The sequence below is a fragment of the Agelaius tricolor genome, unplaced genomic scaffold (genome assembly GCF_023055355.1).
Source record: "Agelaius tricolor isolate 1412-34295 unplaced genomic scaffold, bAgeTri1.0.p SCAF_9, whole genome shotgun sequence".
Lineage (NCBI taxonomy): Eukaryota > Metazoa > Chordata > Aves > Passeriformes > Icteridae > Agelaius > Agelaius tricolor.
Genome location: NW_027269269.1, coordinates 26,066,047 through 26,083,923, shown reverse-complemented (window position 1 = coordinate 26,083,923; position 17,877 = coordinate 26,066,047). Strand labels below are relative to the sequence as shown.

The window sequence follows — 17,877 nt, the reverse complement described above, 5'->3', positions numbered from 1 at the left end:
TTCCCACCTAGATTTATTGACATTGTATAACCACGAGATTAAAACAGGAATTGCAAAATGGAGTGATGTGATAAAGTTCAGCAAAATGACAGCAAATATCAGTCGGACCACAGTCACAGGGCAATGTTTGCCAATATTATATTCAATTTGGGGGTGAAAACATGCAGTTTCCCTCACTAGGTACAACTCCCATACACTGAAATGCTGGCCATGAAGGCTGTAAACTTTGAGGAAGTCTTGAGGCCTTTCCAAATGATACAAAAATCTCTTTGGTTAAAAACCTGAGTTTTCCACACACACACTTTTTGTCATCCAAGCCATCCTTGTCAAGAGCAACTGATTAACCTGCAGTTGGGGCTTACAGGCCAAATGATAAGATGAAATATGCAGGGAAAATGTCCCACATGTGAAATCCAGATCAGTTTTTGACTCATTCTTTCCTGCAAGCTCTCTAGTACATAACTTTGTGAAAAACTGGTCCCTGAACACAAATTAAGGCCTTCAAGGCATCTGGGCTATTTTTTTTTTTTTTCTGCAAAGAAGTGTTTTCACTGAGACAACCTAATCCTCAAGTGAGCTAGGTCCTGATACAAACACCCATAGTGTCAAATTCATAGACAATGACAACCACAACCCTCTTACTACTTAGCATAAGCTAGGCCAATAGCATGGGAAATTTAGACAAATTTATTCATGATTTCAGAGAAATTTAAATGTAGACATTTTTAAAAAGGCCTACAAGCTACTGTGTGAGCAAAGAACTTCATAGTGGTCACTGTGTTTTCTGAAAGAGATCTGCAATAACAAAATTCTTCTGCATTCCCATAAACAGAATTCATGGAAACATTCACCCTTACAGAGAATAATCTTTTCCTGTACAACTGTGGATTTAAGCCAGCAAGTTTGTGTAAATTGCAAGAAGCTGTGAAAAAAATTAGAAAAAGACTTAAAACATCTAAGGATTGAAATCAAATCATTTTCACAACTTGTCCTCTTATCAGCACCTCAAGAGTGATCCGAAACTTTTCAGGATGCATCTCACTCTGTTTAAATTAACTCAAGTAGTTTTTTAGACAGGTCAGATTTGGCTGAGTAGCAGTAGGTTTGGAGGCACAGGTAGGTGCCAAGAGGAGTGTTACAACTCTATCTCTGTGAAGAATGCAGCCCCTTCAAAAAGCAGAGATAGCTGGCTTTCCATTTAAGACACGGTACATTTTATTTTGACTATGGCAGCCACAGGAGTACTGAGGAAAACACAACTTTATATGGCAAACCAGCAGACTACTGGCCCGCACAACCTCACATTGATATGCAGATGACATTACTTGTCTTCTGGGATATGAATAATGCCATAAATGACACGCAGAGAGTATTTTCTTAAAAGCAACTACAGCTTAAAATGACACACTCTGATGCCAAGCAATGTCTGATCATTTTTAAAAGCATTTGATCTACAAACAAATCAAGTTCCTGAAAGATACTCAACATCAGCTGTCACATGAGGAAGGAAGGTGAGCAGAGACAGACAGATGAAGGAGATGAATGGTCAGAAGAGTTTTGGGTGTGATCTCCTAGTCCATTACATATCTCATACAGGAATAATGGAATGTAAATATCAGCACATCCCCAGTGACCACTTAGTTTCGACAAGAGAAACAAGCACTTGGCTCGGTGGCTCAGCAACTGCACACCTGGTGAGAAGCAGCAGCCCAAGGAGAACAGAGGGCCCCAGGGGCTGTACATAACTCAGAACCACTATTACTCTTTCTAAAGAGGCTATAAAACTCTTCTAGGGTTGGGTGGCAGTAAAGAGGGAGAGAACTAAAAAGACAGTAAAATGAATAAATAATCTATTCCTGCTGAAGGTCTGTGCAAACCAGGAACATCAGAACTTTAGGAAGTCTGGATAGATTGAGCTGTGCCAGAGAACCCCTGTGCTTACATTCTGCTCTGTGCCTGGTGCTATTCCAGCCTTTTAATTGGAGAACAACATTTGAAGGGTGCTCTGAAGCAGCACCACTACAACACCCTATGGTCAACAATGTGTGACAGCTCTGCAACTCTTAGTTCAACTCCCTTGCCCATCTGTAGAGAGTTCCATCAATACTGAGTCCATCAATCCATCAATTGAGTTCCATCAGTCCTCTGCACTGAATATTCACAGTGACCAAAGCCTAACACTCCGTTTTTGCAACACACCTTTGTTAAACTGCCTCCTAGAAAGCCTCTCTCCATGGCAAGGAGAAGAGCACTCTGGAACAGTTGAGGATTCCCTAGGAGAAGAAAACATACCTATGCCCATGCCAGCAGCACTGCCTGAGCTTGACACTTTGAGAATTTAAATCCCTCTCTCCCTCCCAGAAAAGGCAAGAGTGCTTGATGTGCCAGGGTGAGCAAGGGAAGTTGTGCACTGGACCTCACCTTAGCAAAGAGAGGGGAGAGACTGGACAATGAAACACATTCATGCAGAGGGGGGAACTTGGGACATTCAGTCTCCAGCTTTTATATCTGCCTAGAGACTGGAAAAATACCTTAACTTCCAAACACATTCATAATTTCCAGACTGTCAGGAGAAAACCAGACAAGGGGCAACCCTTGGATGCTTTCAAAACATTTCTACATTGATTCTTTCTTGAGATACAAAGCAGTGAGTGAGCTGAAATCTCTTACTCAAACCTTATTTTTCATAATTATGCATCTTTAGTGTTTCATAATGACCAATTTAATCACTTTTGCCGTTTAGAGGGCTACAACAGCCAATCGTGATAATGGGCTTGGTATTTGGTAGGAACCATTTAACACCCAAGAGCCCTTGTTCTGGGCCACTTGATGCCACTTAAGTTTGACAGACAGACTCTCATTAGCACAAGTTGCAAAACCTCTCAGATGAAGCTCATTTCTTTTAAACAAACTCTGCTCAGTGATCCCCAAAGTCTCCGAGCAAGGAAATTTTTAGCTCACTTCAGATCTGTGCAGGTCTGTGGAAATTAATCAGCATATTTCACCATACTATGGACTTTCTATGAAATTCCCTACCTTTCCTCCTCACAGCTGTTCTCTCATACTTGCACATAAGATCTTTTCCTCCCATGGCCATCCAGCCTGTCTCCTGAAGGCCACCTGGGCTTATGTGACCTTTCTTTTTCACACGTAACACTCTTGATGAGCGTCTGCTCCACTCTGACCAGCCTGCACCGGCCTCTAAGGGACAGCTCTCACAACGCAATTGTGTCTTGCTGAGGACAGACAAAACACATTTGGAAACCTTTAAAAATATCTACAGATCTCTAGCTGCTGCTAAAATTGCTGCCCTTGCCTTTGCCATCCCCATCTGTTCTTTAGATAGCGATCCAAAATGCAATAAATAAAGCTCAGGGCATCTGAACTGCTTTAGATGCTCTCAAACTCACATGCAAATCTGCACCCCAGCTCACATGATGCCCAACAGATTTGAAAAACCTCATAGTCCAACAATGCTGGCTATTTGCTCCAAATGCAACCAAAGCAGGCCTCCTTACAGAGCTGCAAGGAGAAGCAGTGGGATAGCAGGGGGATAACAGGAGTGCTGCAGATCACGTTTGCCGAATGCATGGACGTTGACTTCTGAGAAATCTTGGGCTGCTGCAGTAAGGGTATGCAGGGAAGGACAGAGGTTTTTTGCTCAAGGACTTACACAGCAGAAGGGATGGCTTCTCCTCAAAGAACTTTGTGTTCAATGGGCAGGCTAACAACTCAGCATTGCTGTTAAGCAAGGATGTTAGACCTATGATGTCTGGTTTAAAACCACTGAATCCATTCACTTCTGCAATGCTCTCCAAGAACAAATTTGCCCTTTAAATTTTATCTTTTTCCCATTATATCACAACCTTAGTACATGCAACGAGAATTGCAGTTGTAAATGTAGGAATGTTAAATGGAAAACATGCTGATATATGAACAGCTACCTCCTCGGTGATAGATGAAAGGCATTATTTTGTGGTACAGTCTGATGGGACAGAGTACTACCTCACCATGTGAACAGCCTGAATGCTTCAGAAAGGCAAAAAACCCCACAATATGTTGAGATAAATGAGCAGAAATCAGTCCTTAAAAAGGAAAGCTCCATTTTCAACACAACTGATGTCAACATCTTCCATGACTACAGCTTTCTAACATGTGAAATGTTGACTTGAGAGAACGGGCGGTGGATTGCCCTGCATCTGAACAGTCTAACTGGACCTCATGTTCTAAACCACCAAGCTTTGTTGCAGTACAACTAATGCAGTATGCTCAGTGCCACAATTAAAATGGACTTTTTTTAATCAGGCACACACTTACAAACCTACAATATTATGAGACACTGTGTGCACCTGTCCGAAGCCAAAGAGAGCATTATCTGATGTTATGATATATTACTTGAGCAATAGCCCAATGCCCCTTAATTAGAGGCTGCCTGCTAAGGTACACTCAGCAGGAGAAGAGTTAAGGTTGCATCTGTAACCTTAAATCTAACCTTACCAGGCTTGTGAGTGCTTAACGGTGCAACTTTAATGTGTTCTTATCAGAGCATTTTTATTGAGCCATTATTAACATTGGTTAGATACAATCTAGTGTTTCCCAGATCCCCCTCATCCCCAGCCATTACCTGAGCCACACAGAACACAAGATTCAAAGGAAGCATTTAAGTCAACCTCTGCTATCGCTCTCCAGACACCCAGTGCTGCTAATTCCTTAGCAACTCCCTTAAATGGGACTTGAGTTTTAGTTGCTATCTTGTATGCCCTCGGCCAGGCTGCACACTGAAGGAAATCCTCTACTGATAATTAATAAGTTCCCCTGACACTGCCTGCTCATTAATCTATTATTTTAGTCCTCTAATTACTTTTGTCTGTTCAAGTTAACAGTCTCCTTCCCTCCTCTTCCCTGGGTCTCATGCAGGAGATGCTGCACGGCAAATGTGAATTTTCTTTGTTCCCAAGTCCCTTATAGGCTCTGCTCTGTGTGTGGACTCCAAGACCCATCCCAGCCTCTTGCAAGGAGTGACTTCCCTCTCCATGGGTCTGTATTTCACTCAAGCTATGGTACAGGCAGCTCCAGGCATCAGAGGTGGAGCTTGCTGAAGAAATATCTAGGGAACATGGGTTTACCAGTGCCATCCCCTGGAGAGCTCCCAAGAGCCACAAGGAATCCTCCTCATAGCAGTCAAATGGTTGCAGATCTCCCCATGGGAAATGGGGTCACTGAATTTCACAGCACAAGGACCACGTACCTATATGTACCCCGAGTTCATTCTGTCACAGCAGCCTCTCCCCTGTAGTGGGTTTGGCTGAGATGGAGTTTATTTCCCCAACAGCAGACCTCAGAGTGCTGTGCTTTGCACTGGGAACTAGAAAGGTGTTGATAACACACTGGTATTTTGTACTGCTGAGGGGTGCTGGCACAGCATCAAGGCTGTCTCAACATTTCCCCCTCACCAGTTGGCTGAGGATGAGTGAGATCTTGGAAGGGGACACAGCCAGGACATCTGACCCAAACTGACCAAAGGAACAATTCATACCATTAGGCATTTTCCCAGCAATAAAAGCCAAGAGAAAGGGGTGGGGGCATTCATTACTATGATGTTTGTCTTTTGAAGAAACCATTACATGTACTAAAGCCCAGCTTCCTGAGAAGGGGCTGAAGATTGCCTGCTGGTGACAATTAGAGGGTAAAAATAAATATTTTGTTTTCCTTTGCTTCTGTAAGTGGCCTTTGCTTTTGCTTTCTCAAACTGCCTTTATCTTGACCCACAAGTTTTTTCCATCTTATTTTTTTCCTGTGCACCATCCTCCTGAGGAGGTGGAGCAATAGAGCGGCTTGGTGGATGTCTGGCATCCAGCCAAGGTCAACCCACCACATACCCAAAGCCCAACAGTCAGCACAAATTAACTTTAAGTCCCTTGGGCAGAAGGGGAGACAGAAGCAGGATCCAATTATTTATTTGCTTGGAAGATGCCCAAGTACAGCAGAGATAAATGCAGTAGATAAAAGTGAGCATGTCAGAGAGAGGCTGGAGTGGAAGAGTTTGGAGTCTGACCTGAGCTTCTGTAGTTTGGGGAACTTCTGAAATTTTGTCACCTATCATGATTGACTCTAAAAATACTAAATCGTTGACCCTGTCATGCAGCTGTAGTTTAGCATGTACAGCCAGGGTTAGGACAGGTGTACAGAACCATGGCAAGTACTCTGCTCTTAGTTTTCATGCTTACTGCTATGTTTCACAATTCTATCTTAAAGGAAATGAAAGCCTTTGAGGTTGGTGGATAAGGCAGGTAAACATGAAAAAGCTTATCTGTGCAGCAAACTGCATGGACAGACAGCAGCATGGTGAACACGAATAAACACACAGTCAAGTGCTCACAAATAATGCATGCGGCAGTGTGCACCTGCATACTCATGCAGCTTTTACAAATCTACAGGCTGCACAGCAGGTAAGGAGGGTGTCAGTGACATATGGCCACCATTACAGTGCTCGTAATTAGGATGATCCTGCCAGCAGTTCTCAGCCAGGCACATGCAACAGGGCAGTGACCCACAGGCACTCATGAGGAGCCTGAGGAGCCCCTGGGAGACTGCACTGCTCTGCTTTTGCCTTCCCCAGACTGCAGCAAACTCATCTCCCACTGGTGTCTTTTCTGGGATACCAGCCCAGACAAGGGGTGGGCTCTTTGAATGTGCTATATAGTGCTATAAAATGGTCCTGTCCTCATTTCATGACCCTTCCAATCTGCCACTGCCCTCAGCCAACACAACTGAAATCTCCCATGATCACTGCCTTTTCCAGACCATCAATACCTGCATTACTTTTCTACCTTGCAGATTGTACTGATCCTTTGGCAGGATATGCTCGTCTTTCCAATGGCTTGAGTCACTCCAAATGGGGTGTGAAATTCAAAGGCTGCATCAGACCAGAGCTCTTGCTCCCCTGGATGGGCCTGCACTCCCCATCCCCTCCCAGCCGCTCTGCTTTGCTCTTCTGCTGCTGTAACACTGCGGTGGGCACTCACTAGGAGTGTATGAGAAAGGATGATTTGTTCAGCCAGTGCATGAAAAAATACAGAGTACATCAGAAGACTCGTATTTTTCAGGTGCTGTTCCGAAAGAAAAGAGGATATGAAGAAGAAATAAGAACAATACTTTTGTATGTGCACCTCCTAAGAAAAAAATAACCCCCTGAATCATGTTTCCAGTCTCTCACACTTTTCTTCAGACAGGAAAGGGAGGGATGTTGTGAAGACATATTTCTGAAAGGCTCAGAAGGGAGGCTGACGAAGCAAACAGAGCACAAGTGTTCACAACACCAGGGTCTGTCACAGCCTGGCGTTACCAAAATAGCTCAGTGCCTTCAGCTGGGAGACTCCCACTTCCACTACAACTGTATTCAGGCCTGGGAGAAAAGCTCCACACTGCAGGAGGCTGAGTGACACCTGACCTTGCTGAAGCAGTTTCAGGATATCTTGCCCCTAAAGCTGGCTTTCTCTTTGCCCTAGGTTATCTACATATGCAGGAGACTCTAGCAAATAATTCGCTTCTCCCTACACCCTGCTCTTCTCTCTCACACTATTTTCCAGCTGTCACTAGAGCTGGAACATATAAGCAGCTTCATGATTGGGATTGGTGTAGGGGTGGAGACAGAGGCAAGAGACAGTAGGATAATTGTGCCAGAGATGCTTGAAGGGGTGAAGGCTTTGGGGCTGTCTGGAGGGAAACTCTCTCCAGATATCCTGTCCTGGCAGGACCTGTGTGCTGCAATAGATGCTGTCATCCATGCTCACCATGGTCCTGAGATGAGACACTAGATCTGGCTCCAGTGCAGAATATATCATGCACTGAAGTCAATGCAGCCACTGAGATCAGTTGTAGTCACATAACAGCATAATAACAAAATGGTGGTCTCTCCCTTTAAATGAAAAAAAAAAAAAGAAGAAAGCATGGACCAAGCATAAGCTACTACCTTAACTTTCCCTTTTTATTAGCGTTTCTCTCTCCTGCTGTGAAGAGAGAGTGAAAAATATGCTTGCCTTAAGTGAAACCACTTATAGATTACAGCTACAAGGGAAAAAAATTGCAGCCTCCTCATTTTCTTCTTAAGGCTAGCTTTCTTAAGGATGTTTGAATTGAAACTATTCCATTTAACATGCTATGAATTTTTTCTCTCTTTAATTCACAGTCAACCTCTCTGTATCTTTACAAGCACATTTAAATTTCCAGATGTGAACTACAGCTGCAAACACAGAGCTGCCAATGGGGAATATGACCTCCGGATGGCAGGGGGAATGGGACCCAGTCCTAAAATATTCACCTTTTATTCTGATGAACCCAGGGAATCTCTGTCCTCCAACCAGCAGCTCCAGGCACAAAGGACCCAAAGCAGACTTGTGAGTTCAGATCACTAGAGGGAGACACAGCAACACACAGATCCACACCTCATCAGTGTCCTGCACTCAGTAACCTTCTCTTCAGATACTCTATTTTACTGCAGTTGACTACCTGAGTGCTAAATGGTGTTTGGAGAATGAGGAAGGCTGGTAGGAAAGGCAGCCAGATGGGCTGCATCTACCAGTCTCAGCAGGGCAGGCCTAGGAGACCTCTCCTCTTTCTGTCCTAGTCAAGACAAAAAAGTCCCTTGATTTTAATGGGTCTGTGGAATGGGTAGGAATGATGGAGAAATGGAAAGTTCATTAGGCTGCTGTTGCTATCCTTTTTGTCAAAGCACGTGGCAATTCCTTTTCCTGTCATCATTAATTATGGGAGGTTTTGGATACTCATCTTCTGGGGTGCTCAGTTTTCACTCCCACATCTAAGCCCTCTGGGATCCTTCAAGACTGGCTCATGGAGGTGGGGGAGGAAAAGCAGCTAGCTGTTCCTGGAAGCCCCAGCTAAACAGGAGTGTCCCCACTGAGTATCACTAAGCTTGAGGGTGGAGGCACAGCACTGCAAAGACAGTAATATTACAGCATGCAGTGAACTAGAAAAATGCTGCTTTTCTGTAGGTGGAGGAAAGTTTTCATATGGGCACAATTCAGCTCAGCCTTTAAAATGCCATGGAAAAGACGTTAACAGCATGACCAACTAGAATTGGTACCCATCTGGGAGAAGATAAAAAGGAGGCAACTCTACCAGACTCCAACTTGCTGCAAGGAGCAACATTTTTATCATTTTTATGTGGCAGGAAGGCAACTAAATTGGTACAGAACTGCCACATCTTGCCAGCAGCACAGACAAGCTTGCCAGAGGTGGAGCAGACAAGCACTGACCAGAAGACTCCACATGTTCCTCTCCAACCATTGCTGTAGGCAGCAGGGTAAGTTTCCTCCTCACAACAGCTTTATTTGTCTATTTCCCCAGAAATGCCAAAATACTCATGAAGCCTTGCTCTCCCTCTCTGCCCTGGGACAGTAGAGAGAAATCAAAGCTGTTAAAAAAGTGAACATTTAATTCAAAAACTGTGTTTGTACTGAAACAGCATCACAGTCCACAGGAACTGAATGGGGCATTATTGCAAGGTGATTACAAGAGGAAGGATCCCTGTGCAGTGCATGTGTTGCTGGGCATAGAAGAAAGAAGATAAAGTGTGCTGAGGAGAGAGAACCATCACAACTTAAGTCTGTTACAGGTGAGGAAGGAGGCAATGTGGATCTAGCTTGTGGGCCCTAGGAAAAACAGTCCTCTAAAAATATAAGAAATGTGGAACAAGTGTTAGTGGGAAGCAAATAGAGGTTGAAACAACTTTAGATGCCTTCTGGAGAAGACCTGAAAAAGTTGAAAGTTTGGCTTGTTTCCCAGGCTCTTTATGAGCCAGCATCCTCTTCCTTTTTTTTTTTTTTCCCCTACATATTGGATAAGATGAAGACTAAATAGAGAGAAAAAGACATCTCAGAAAGTGTGCTAAAACAAACTGGGAGTGTATAAGAGGTAAAGTGCAAGGTCTCTGTGGAAGATGTTTTACCAGAAAGTATTTTGAACATGAAAGAAGGAAAAAAAAAAAAAGAGGAAAAGGAGATCTGTTTAAAAAATCATCAGTTGCCTCAGTTTTGTTAAACAAACATCTTGTAAACCTCAAGTTTCCTGAGACAGTTTCATGGGAGGAAGGTTGTGAAATAAGAACTGGCACAGTAATGCCACAAAACCCCCATCAAATCCAAACAAAAAAAACTCCACCCCATGCTTCCCAAAACAAGGCTGCTTTCCTGTACAACTGTTTTACTAAGGTTTTAGGAGAGCAGCAGAAAGATGGCCTAAATACAAATGCTTTAGATAACCAGAAAATCTGTTTCCCACTGCTACCTACTGACCACAGGGCTGACTTGTGGTGACTCTGGCTGAGGGTTTTCTGCTTGTTACTTTCTTTGGGCATCAACTGGGTTTCCCTGTGCAATACTAAGTGAAGCAACAAGGCTTTGGACTTAGGCAGCAATGAAAAGCAAGCTAACACAGGACATAATGAGTGAACTTGCCCATTGTGACCAATATGGCCTTCTTAACTCATGCCTTCAGAAAGCTCTCTGTCTCCTCTTGCTTCAATGCTCAGCTCTATCAGGAGACTGGCATGCACTGAAGGAAAATACACAAGTGAGCGGGGGTGTGAGATAATCTGTCTCTTTCATTTTAGGTCTTATCCTGATCTCTGAGCCCCAAAGCATGAAGTTTAACATCCTTTTCAATATTTTTATTGTGAATAACAAGAATATCCAGATTTGTTCACATTATCCTCAGGAATACACAAGCTGGTTGAGTCTTGCCAAGTTCTCATCTTTAAATAACTTTCCATGGCAATGAGTTCTACAGCTGTTTATAAACATATTATATGTATACCATCTCAATTACACAGGGCATGCCGGCACAGTTCTGTATTCTCTATCCCTCCTAAACTTCCCAGGCTACGGTAAATTCCCTAAGACTCAATGTGAATTTCTAGCACCCTCTAGGGAGAATCAGACTGGCATATTTGACAAGCCTTCTCATCTCCTTTCATTTTATGCTGTGACATGAAACTTGGGTGTTGCAATCAATACTTATCTGCTTTGCACTAGACTGGTCCTTCTTATGCTGTGATTACCACTGTAATAACTAAGCTCTTTTTCTGAGCCAAAGTGGGTTTCTTTAGACTGTCAGGTGGAATTTGGAAGAGTGTTTTCTTCTCCATCAAGTGGCCTTGGTGGGCTGAGGCCAAGAAGTTGGATCCATAATGGGATACCTAGTGTTTTATACAGGTTTCATATTCTGTAGCTTCTCTAGGAAAAGGGAAGCTTGTTCCTCAGCTGGTAACTCAATTCAACTTTAGTCAATATAGCTTTGTCTCCCTGTCACCAGCTCTCAGGCTGCCATCAGCATGGGTGCTAAAGGCACTCACCAGAGCACCCACAAGCAAGGCCCTTGGGAAGGTTTCAATCACTCTGCTTTGTGGCAAAGAAGCAGAAACACAAATGGTACTGCTCTTGTGAGCTCTCAAGTACAAGCTTCTCAGGACAGGAGATGGCTTTTTCTTTTGCATTTGCCTGCCCATGCACAGCAAAAGGATTAGCAGTGAGATCTCTGGTAATCCAGAGACCTTGCAACAACTGCCCATGTTTGTATTGCTGCAAACCCGATTCACAAGAGGCCACTCTTTAGGGCTTCCCTTGAGAGTTCATTGGTAAGGATACGAATGTACATTAATTTTTCTTCTTCCCAGAAAGCTCTTTTTCAGTCAACCAGGCACCTATCTTGACTCTGAATAAGACATAGAGATGAGAAATGATAAATTATACTCTGGACTGTGATCTCAGCAGCTTGCAGGCAGGGAGAAGACACATTAGCCTGAATAAACATAAGTCAGTAGAGACGCGAAGAAAAACTAAGATGGGCTTGAAAGCAGGCATTGGCTACCATCTCTGAACTATTTCACTGGAGTCTTTTTTTGGCTATGTTAGTTGTTATCCTGGTGCAAGGTACAGGGAAAACAGAGCACCCACAGATGGGTAGGCTGCCTGTGGTATCCCTCACAGATCATGTAAGTGCGATAAGTGATAAATGGTCCTTGGTCAGGACTTTGTCCAGGATGTGGTGCAGCTATGGGATATTTGAGGTTATTGCATTCAGTGAAAAAAAATAATCTATACCTTTGTGGGGCATGGATTAGGCAGGTTAATGAGCTAATATTAAGGAGAATAAAACAATAGGGTACCACCCACTCTTGGTACAAAGAAACTGGGTTTTATCCCTTTCAAGAGATGAGACTATGGAGTGTTCCCTAGTGAAGTATTCCTAATGCTGGCAACTGCTAATTCATGCAGACTGCATAGGACACCATCAATACTCACCCCCACTCTAAATGAACACATCACAGTTTTCTGACAAATCCAGTTCAGATCTTCAGTTTTATGGTCTTTGCCATGGCTTACCATCACAAACCAGGGTGGCAAATGTCATCAGGTATGGCAGACTTAACAAGCCTGCAGCTGTGTCCTGAATCACAGAAAAGGGATCAGACTATGTGCAGGGAGGGACCTGCTGGCCTGCTGCTGGAAGGTGCAGGTCAGTGATCCCAGAAAAGAGCTCTGCTGGCCGGAGGAGAAGAGCTAATGAAGCTGTTTGTGCTCCCAGACAATGCTTGTTAAATCCACAACTACTCAGACCAGGTTGCCAATGTTGGCCTCTCAGGTGAAAAAGAAAAGGGTCTCAGTGACTCTCTCCACCTGCTCTGTCAAAATACAATCTGCCAATCATCTGAAGAGGAATGTAAGAGGAGAGCAAGGACTTGCATCATTCCAAGGAATGTCATTCCGGTTTCATCAAATTAAAGCTGATCTGTATTGTCTTTTTGCCATTGAATTATTAAAGTATTTTTCCCCTTACCTGCCTTCCTCCCAGGTGCCAGTGCTACAGTCATCAACCTCAGTCACACTTTAGCTTTCTCACAGGGTTAGGAGAGGTTTTTTCCTGTGGGCTGCTTGAGGGGATCAAGACTTATAGTTGAAGTGAGAAAAATGTCTGGTTCAACTGCTCACTGAACAACCAGAACAGGAAGCAACACAGCAATTTATAAATCAATTTTTTAGCTTCCCAGATAGGCAGATAACTAAGCTATGATTGCAGCATTTAAATGAACTATCACATGCATCCCTACCTTCTCTGCCTAAGTACCAACATTGCCTTCCCTTTGCATTTGTATCTTCCACTTCCCAGCCAACAAGAATTCAATAATTTCTGTGGTCCTAACTCAAGTAATTAGCCAAAAAACTCTATTAATGAAGTCAATGAATGAAAGAAACAGCAGACAAAGTTGCTAATGAACTCCTGGAGGAGAGTGCACAAAGAAAAATGTAATTTGGCCCTCTCACCCCCTGATACGGGTTTAATTCCACTACCTGGCCATTCAAAATCTCCCACACAAGCTCAATAACTCTTTATTCCAGTTCTTCAGTCTCAAGTTTAACTATGAAAAACATTGAAGGAGAGGGATATATTTTAGAAACCTTTACAATGATCTAAAATAGCTCTTTGATGCATAGCAGATGGCTTCAAAACTCGCATAAATGGAGCCAAAATGCCTTGCAGTTCTGGAAAAGGGAGATTCCAAGATAAGACACGTTTTCAACAGCAGCAGCTCTGGAAGGGATTTGGAATTTATATTAATTGTCAACCTCAAGGAAAACATTTAAAAGAAGCCCTTCTGTCTTCCATTTTGAGACAAGTGTTTTACTGGGCTTTATCCTGCTCAAAGATCTGATGTCTGCCTGAAAGCAGTTCCTCTGTATCTGTAAAAGACAGCAGATGGGTTCAGATGGGGAAAAAGAAAGAACCACAATCAGTAACACATGGAGGTGACAGACTGAGGACTGCCTGCCCTTCATCATAACCTCTAGTTTGTTACACAGGAGGTGCTTGGCAGGCTTCACTGTAGGGAGGAGGACTGAGGAGGGATTGGAAAGGAGTCAGTGAGATGGTGCTGAGGGATGCTAACAAGGCAACACCTCTGAGACACACAGCATGGGAGAAAAAATGTGAAGGGACCTGCTGGAAAACTGAACAACAGAGCCAAGAAAACTGTCCCCACGGTCAGAGTAGGGATGGGATTCTTCAATTCTGTTGCTAACTAGAGGGGATAGCCAGAGTGAGGATTTGTTCTGTGGAGACTTTTGTAAAAAAGGAGAAAAAAAAATTCTGTGTCTGATACAGTGAAATAGGTGGTACAAATAAAAAAAAAAAACAACAAAAAAACAACTCCCACAAAGCAGCAACAGCCAAAACGATGAGTCAGGACAAGAATCTTCTCACTGCTCTGAAGAAAGCATCTCATGTGTACCAGATCTTAGATTTCATGAAGATTTAATGCGCTTAATTCAGTGTTAGGCTGTGCTCACAGAGTAACTAGGGAGTATCTTTTAGTTGGATACAAAAAAGAGAACTGAAAAGACTGATGCAGCAGTAATATGGAAGATTTGATATGAAGTAAACCTTAAGAACAGAAATACCAGAGCCAGAAGATTCTATATACATAATTAAAGATGAAAAAAAATAAGTTCTCTTCTCCTAAGAATGTAAATGGCACAGTCATACTTAATTTTGAAAAAAAAAAAAAAACAACAAACAAACCAGAAGAGGAAAGTCAGGATGTGATGATAATACCACAGATGACTAGTGTTCCCCTAATCAGCCCTGCTCTCACCTCTTCTTGGCAGGCTTTCCCCATCTTTTTTCTCTTGGTATTGCAAGAAATGGGCCAGAAATACAGACTGCATATCTAGCTTTCATATACATGAAAGCTCAGGAGAACTTTGTTTTGGCTGAAGACACAAGGCAGGAAATTTAAGTAACCCCAATCTCAACCACAGGCTCCAAATCCAGGGGGTTCTGGATGTAGCCCTTAGATTAAGCTCTGTTCCAATGTGTCATTCTACCTTTCTCTCTCCAACTTTCTTTCTGCAACACTTTCTGGCTCACTTTTCTCCCCTTTTCTGGCTGTTGAACTGCAATAGAAAGCTGGACTATCTGTAGCACATGCAGAATGTTTGTTCTTTGCCTTCCTCAAATCCTCTTTAACCCTTTATATATATGAGAGTACCACAGAAGATCGTTCATATGGGGCTAATCAATGATTTTCCCATGCATTTTAGATAAAAGAATATCTGATAGGAAAAGAAATCAGATAAAAGTTTTTCTCTCCTCCAAGGACATGATACAGAAGGATAGAAACCTACCTCTTGTATTCATCCTACTGTTAAATCTTTAGGGGTTGAAGGTTTCCTTGCAACCCAAGCTGCTAACCCCACAGAGTCTGGCTACTAAAAAGACATTCTCCTCCCAACCTTGCCACATCCTTGAGCATGGAGGGCACAGTCAGACAGCAGAACAAAGATGGTGAGTTCTCCATTATTCTGTTACCATCCTGCTCTTCACTCACCTTGAAGATCAATTGCCTTCTTTAGTCACCTCAGAAGACACAGGACTTTTGGCTGTCTGCCAAAGTGGAGAGCGGTATGAAATAAACTGGGCCACTGTTTGCCTCTCCCTTTTAAGGCAAATCAGTAGGAAGCAAATACCATGGTTTTCAGAAAGAACCTCTTTTATGCAGTGTCTCAACAAAAATCCTTTTCCCTCAGTCTAGCACCAGCAGCATTTCATCTCCACCACTGTGCTGTGCATTACCAGCAGTAGAGATTGGGACAACTAGATGAAGACCTAAGCTAAATAGAATTACAGGTCCAATTCTGCAGAGCATCTATTGAAGTAATTTCATTTGTTCACTTGGAAAACTTGGTTATTGTGCCTGGGAATTCATTCTTCAAAACAAGCTTGAAGTACATTTAAGATTCTTGCCACTTTTCTATAGCTGCCTATATTGCTACTGAAATTTTCTTTGATGCTGGAAGAGAAGGGAACTACTGTACAGTTCACAAATTGAATCCAGTTGGATTTCTTACCTGTGGGAGTGAGATGCCTCCAGGTGATGACAGGCTCAGGACGCCCATTTGCCATGCAAACCAGGGTCACATTGCTGCCCTCATTCACGGTGATGTCCGAGGAGATATTGGAGATCTTTGGTGGAACTGTGAAGACAAAAGAAAGTTTGACCTTGTTATAAGCAGAATTATGGAGGGCAGCTTGCCTGGCTTAATCAATTACCTACCTATTAACCAGAGGCAGCCACAAACTCACCTCACAGGCTGCACCCCTCTCACTACTAGCTGGGTTTCTGAAATTACATCAGAGTAGTATGTACTGGTGTGTAGTTTGTATTTCAAGGGTCTACAGCTAGAAACAGCCTTTGCTGCAACTGCAATGCTTTGTGTTTGCACAAGTTTGGAGGTCTTCATAAAATGACTTCTCAGGACCTGCCTGCCTACCTCAAGGCTGTGTGGAAGGGATCAGCAGGCTCCAAGTATCATCCCAGCTAATTCTTACACTCTGGGGAGTCCCAGATGGAGTTCTGCATCCTCCTGCAGGATGCCAGGCTTCAAAGCACTGACTCAAAGGGTGAATTAGTTATTGGTTTCTGTGACACCTTTCAGCCAAGAGGGATCCCCCATGGACTACCTGCAGTAGGCAGTCTCTGAATGACTGCACCACCCATGGCAGAGCACCAAAGGCACAGTAGAATCTTTAAGATTCACAAGATCACCCATGACATGGACATTCAAGATCCTTAAAAACTTTCCAAGCTGAGTTTGTGTCATGGCACCAGAGCGACCATGAATTGGGACCTGAAGAGGCACTTCCAGGTGTGGACTGTGCCAGCTGCTGCAGTCTTTCCTCTCTCACACCCATGTCTTGCTTCCATGCTTCACACCCCATGTCAGGTGGTGAGGGATTTTCACTAAAAAGGAATCCTCTAGTTTTTTTTTTAATATATTTTCAGCTTCCAAATTTGTGCGTAGCGAGGAATGAAACAACATAATTTTCTGGTTTGCTTACCACAGAGTAAACAGACAGCAGCTTCCCCTTCCTCCTGCCTGGCAGGAGTGGCTGATGGTCCTTTTGAGGCAACACTGCCTATAAGCTAGGTGGGGAAAAGGAAATGAAGCCTGAAGAGAGCAACTCACTACTTCCAGCTGTGTTGCTGGATTCACAGGAATGTTGTTTACAACCCACAGCTCATTAGCCCCTCTCTGTTGGCCCCAAACTCAAGGACAACGTTTGAGTATCTATGGCCATGTCACCCCCATGAACGAAGGGTACTGTAGAGTAAAGTGAGGCAGACATCTATTTTCCAACAGGCTCACTCAGCCAGGCAAGGAGGGATTGAAGCCAGGGGCACTGGGGAAGGATTGTTGTGACCTGTGGAGAAGTGACAATGCAGAGGGCAGTGAGGGAGCAGCCAGGGGCAACACAATGGGGAAGGCTTTTGCATGCCTTGTGAAAGCAGGACAGCTGGGGGCCCACCTCAAATGCCTGTGCACCAGTGCAAGCATCATGGTGGAAAACCAGCAGGAATCTGATGTTCACACAGATTCGCAGAGGAATGTGTGTGAAAAACCATTGGGATGATGGAGCTGGGGTGAGACAGCTCAGGACTAGCATGTAACTCAGATACAGGCTCTCTAATAAAGACAGTTGGGAAAGGAGGAAATAGAATTGCAAAGAGGAAATAGAATTGCAAAGCAGTGGCTGGCATGTACCCAGCTCTGAATGGTGAACTAGCTCAGATGTAAGGATCAGAGATATCACAGCATCACTCTTGTTCCTTGATGGTTGTTACCAATTACTTGATTAAGAAGATGCAATACTGTGTTAGACAGGTAGAATAAACCTCACAATAACAGTCCCTCTTTAGGGACCAACCACATTGTTTTCTGGAAGGGAAAAAGTTCTAGGCTCAAGCAGTGACACGTGGGGGTCCTTCAGGTTCAGCATGAGTTAGCAGTATGCCCTTGCAGC

At 43.5% G+C, this 17,877-nt stretch overlaps 1 protein-coding gene across 3 annotated transcripts in view; it reads right to left on the bottom strand.

Moving 5' to 3' along the window:
* LSAMP (limbic system associated membrane protein) overlaps positions 1–17,877 on the bottom strand; it is a 990,094-nt gene that overhangs the window by 96,265 nt on the left and 875,952 nt on the right. For all 3 annotated transcript variants that reach the window (XM_071433325.1, XM_071433324.1, XM_071433326.1), the window contains one exon: positions 15,924–16,049. In XM_071433325.1, the coding sequence (XP_071289426.1) occupies positions 15,924–16,049 (126 nt within the window). The remainder of the gene's footprint in view (positions 1–15,923; positions 16,050–17,877) is intronic.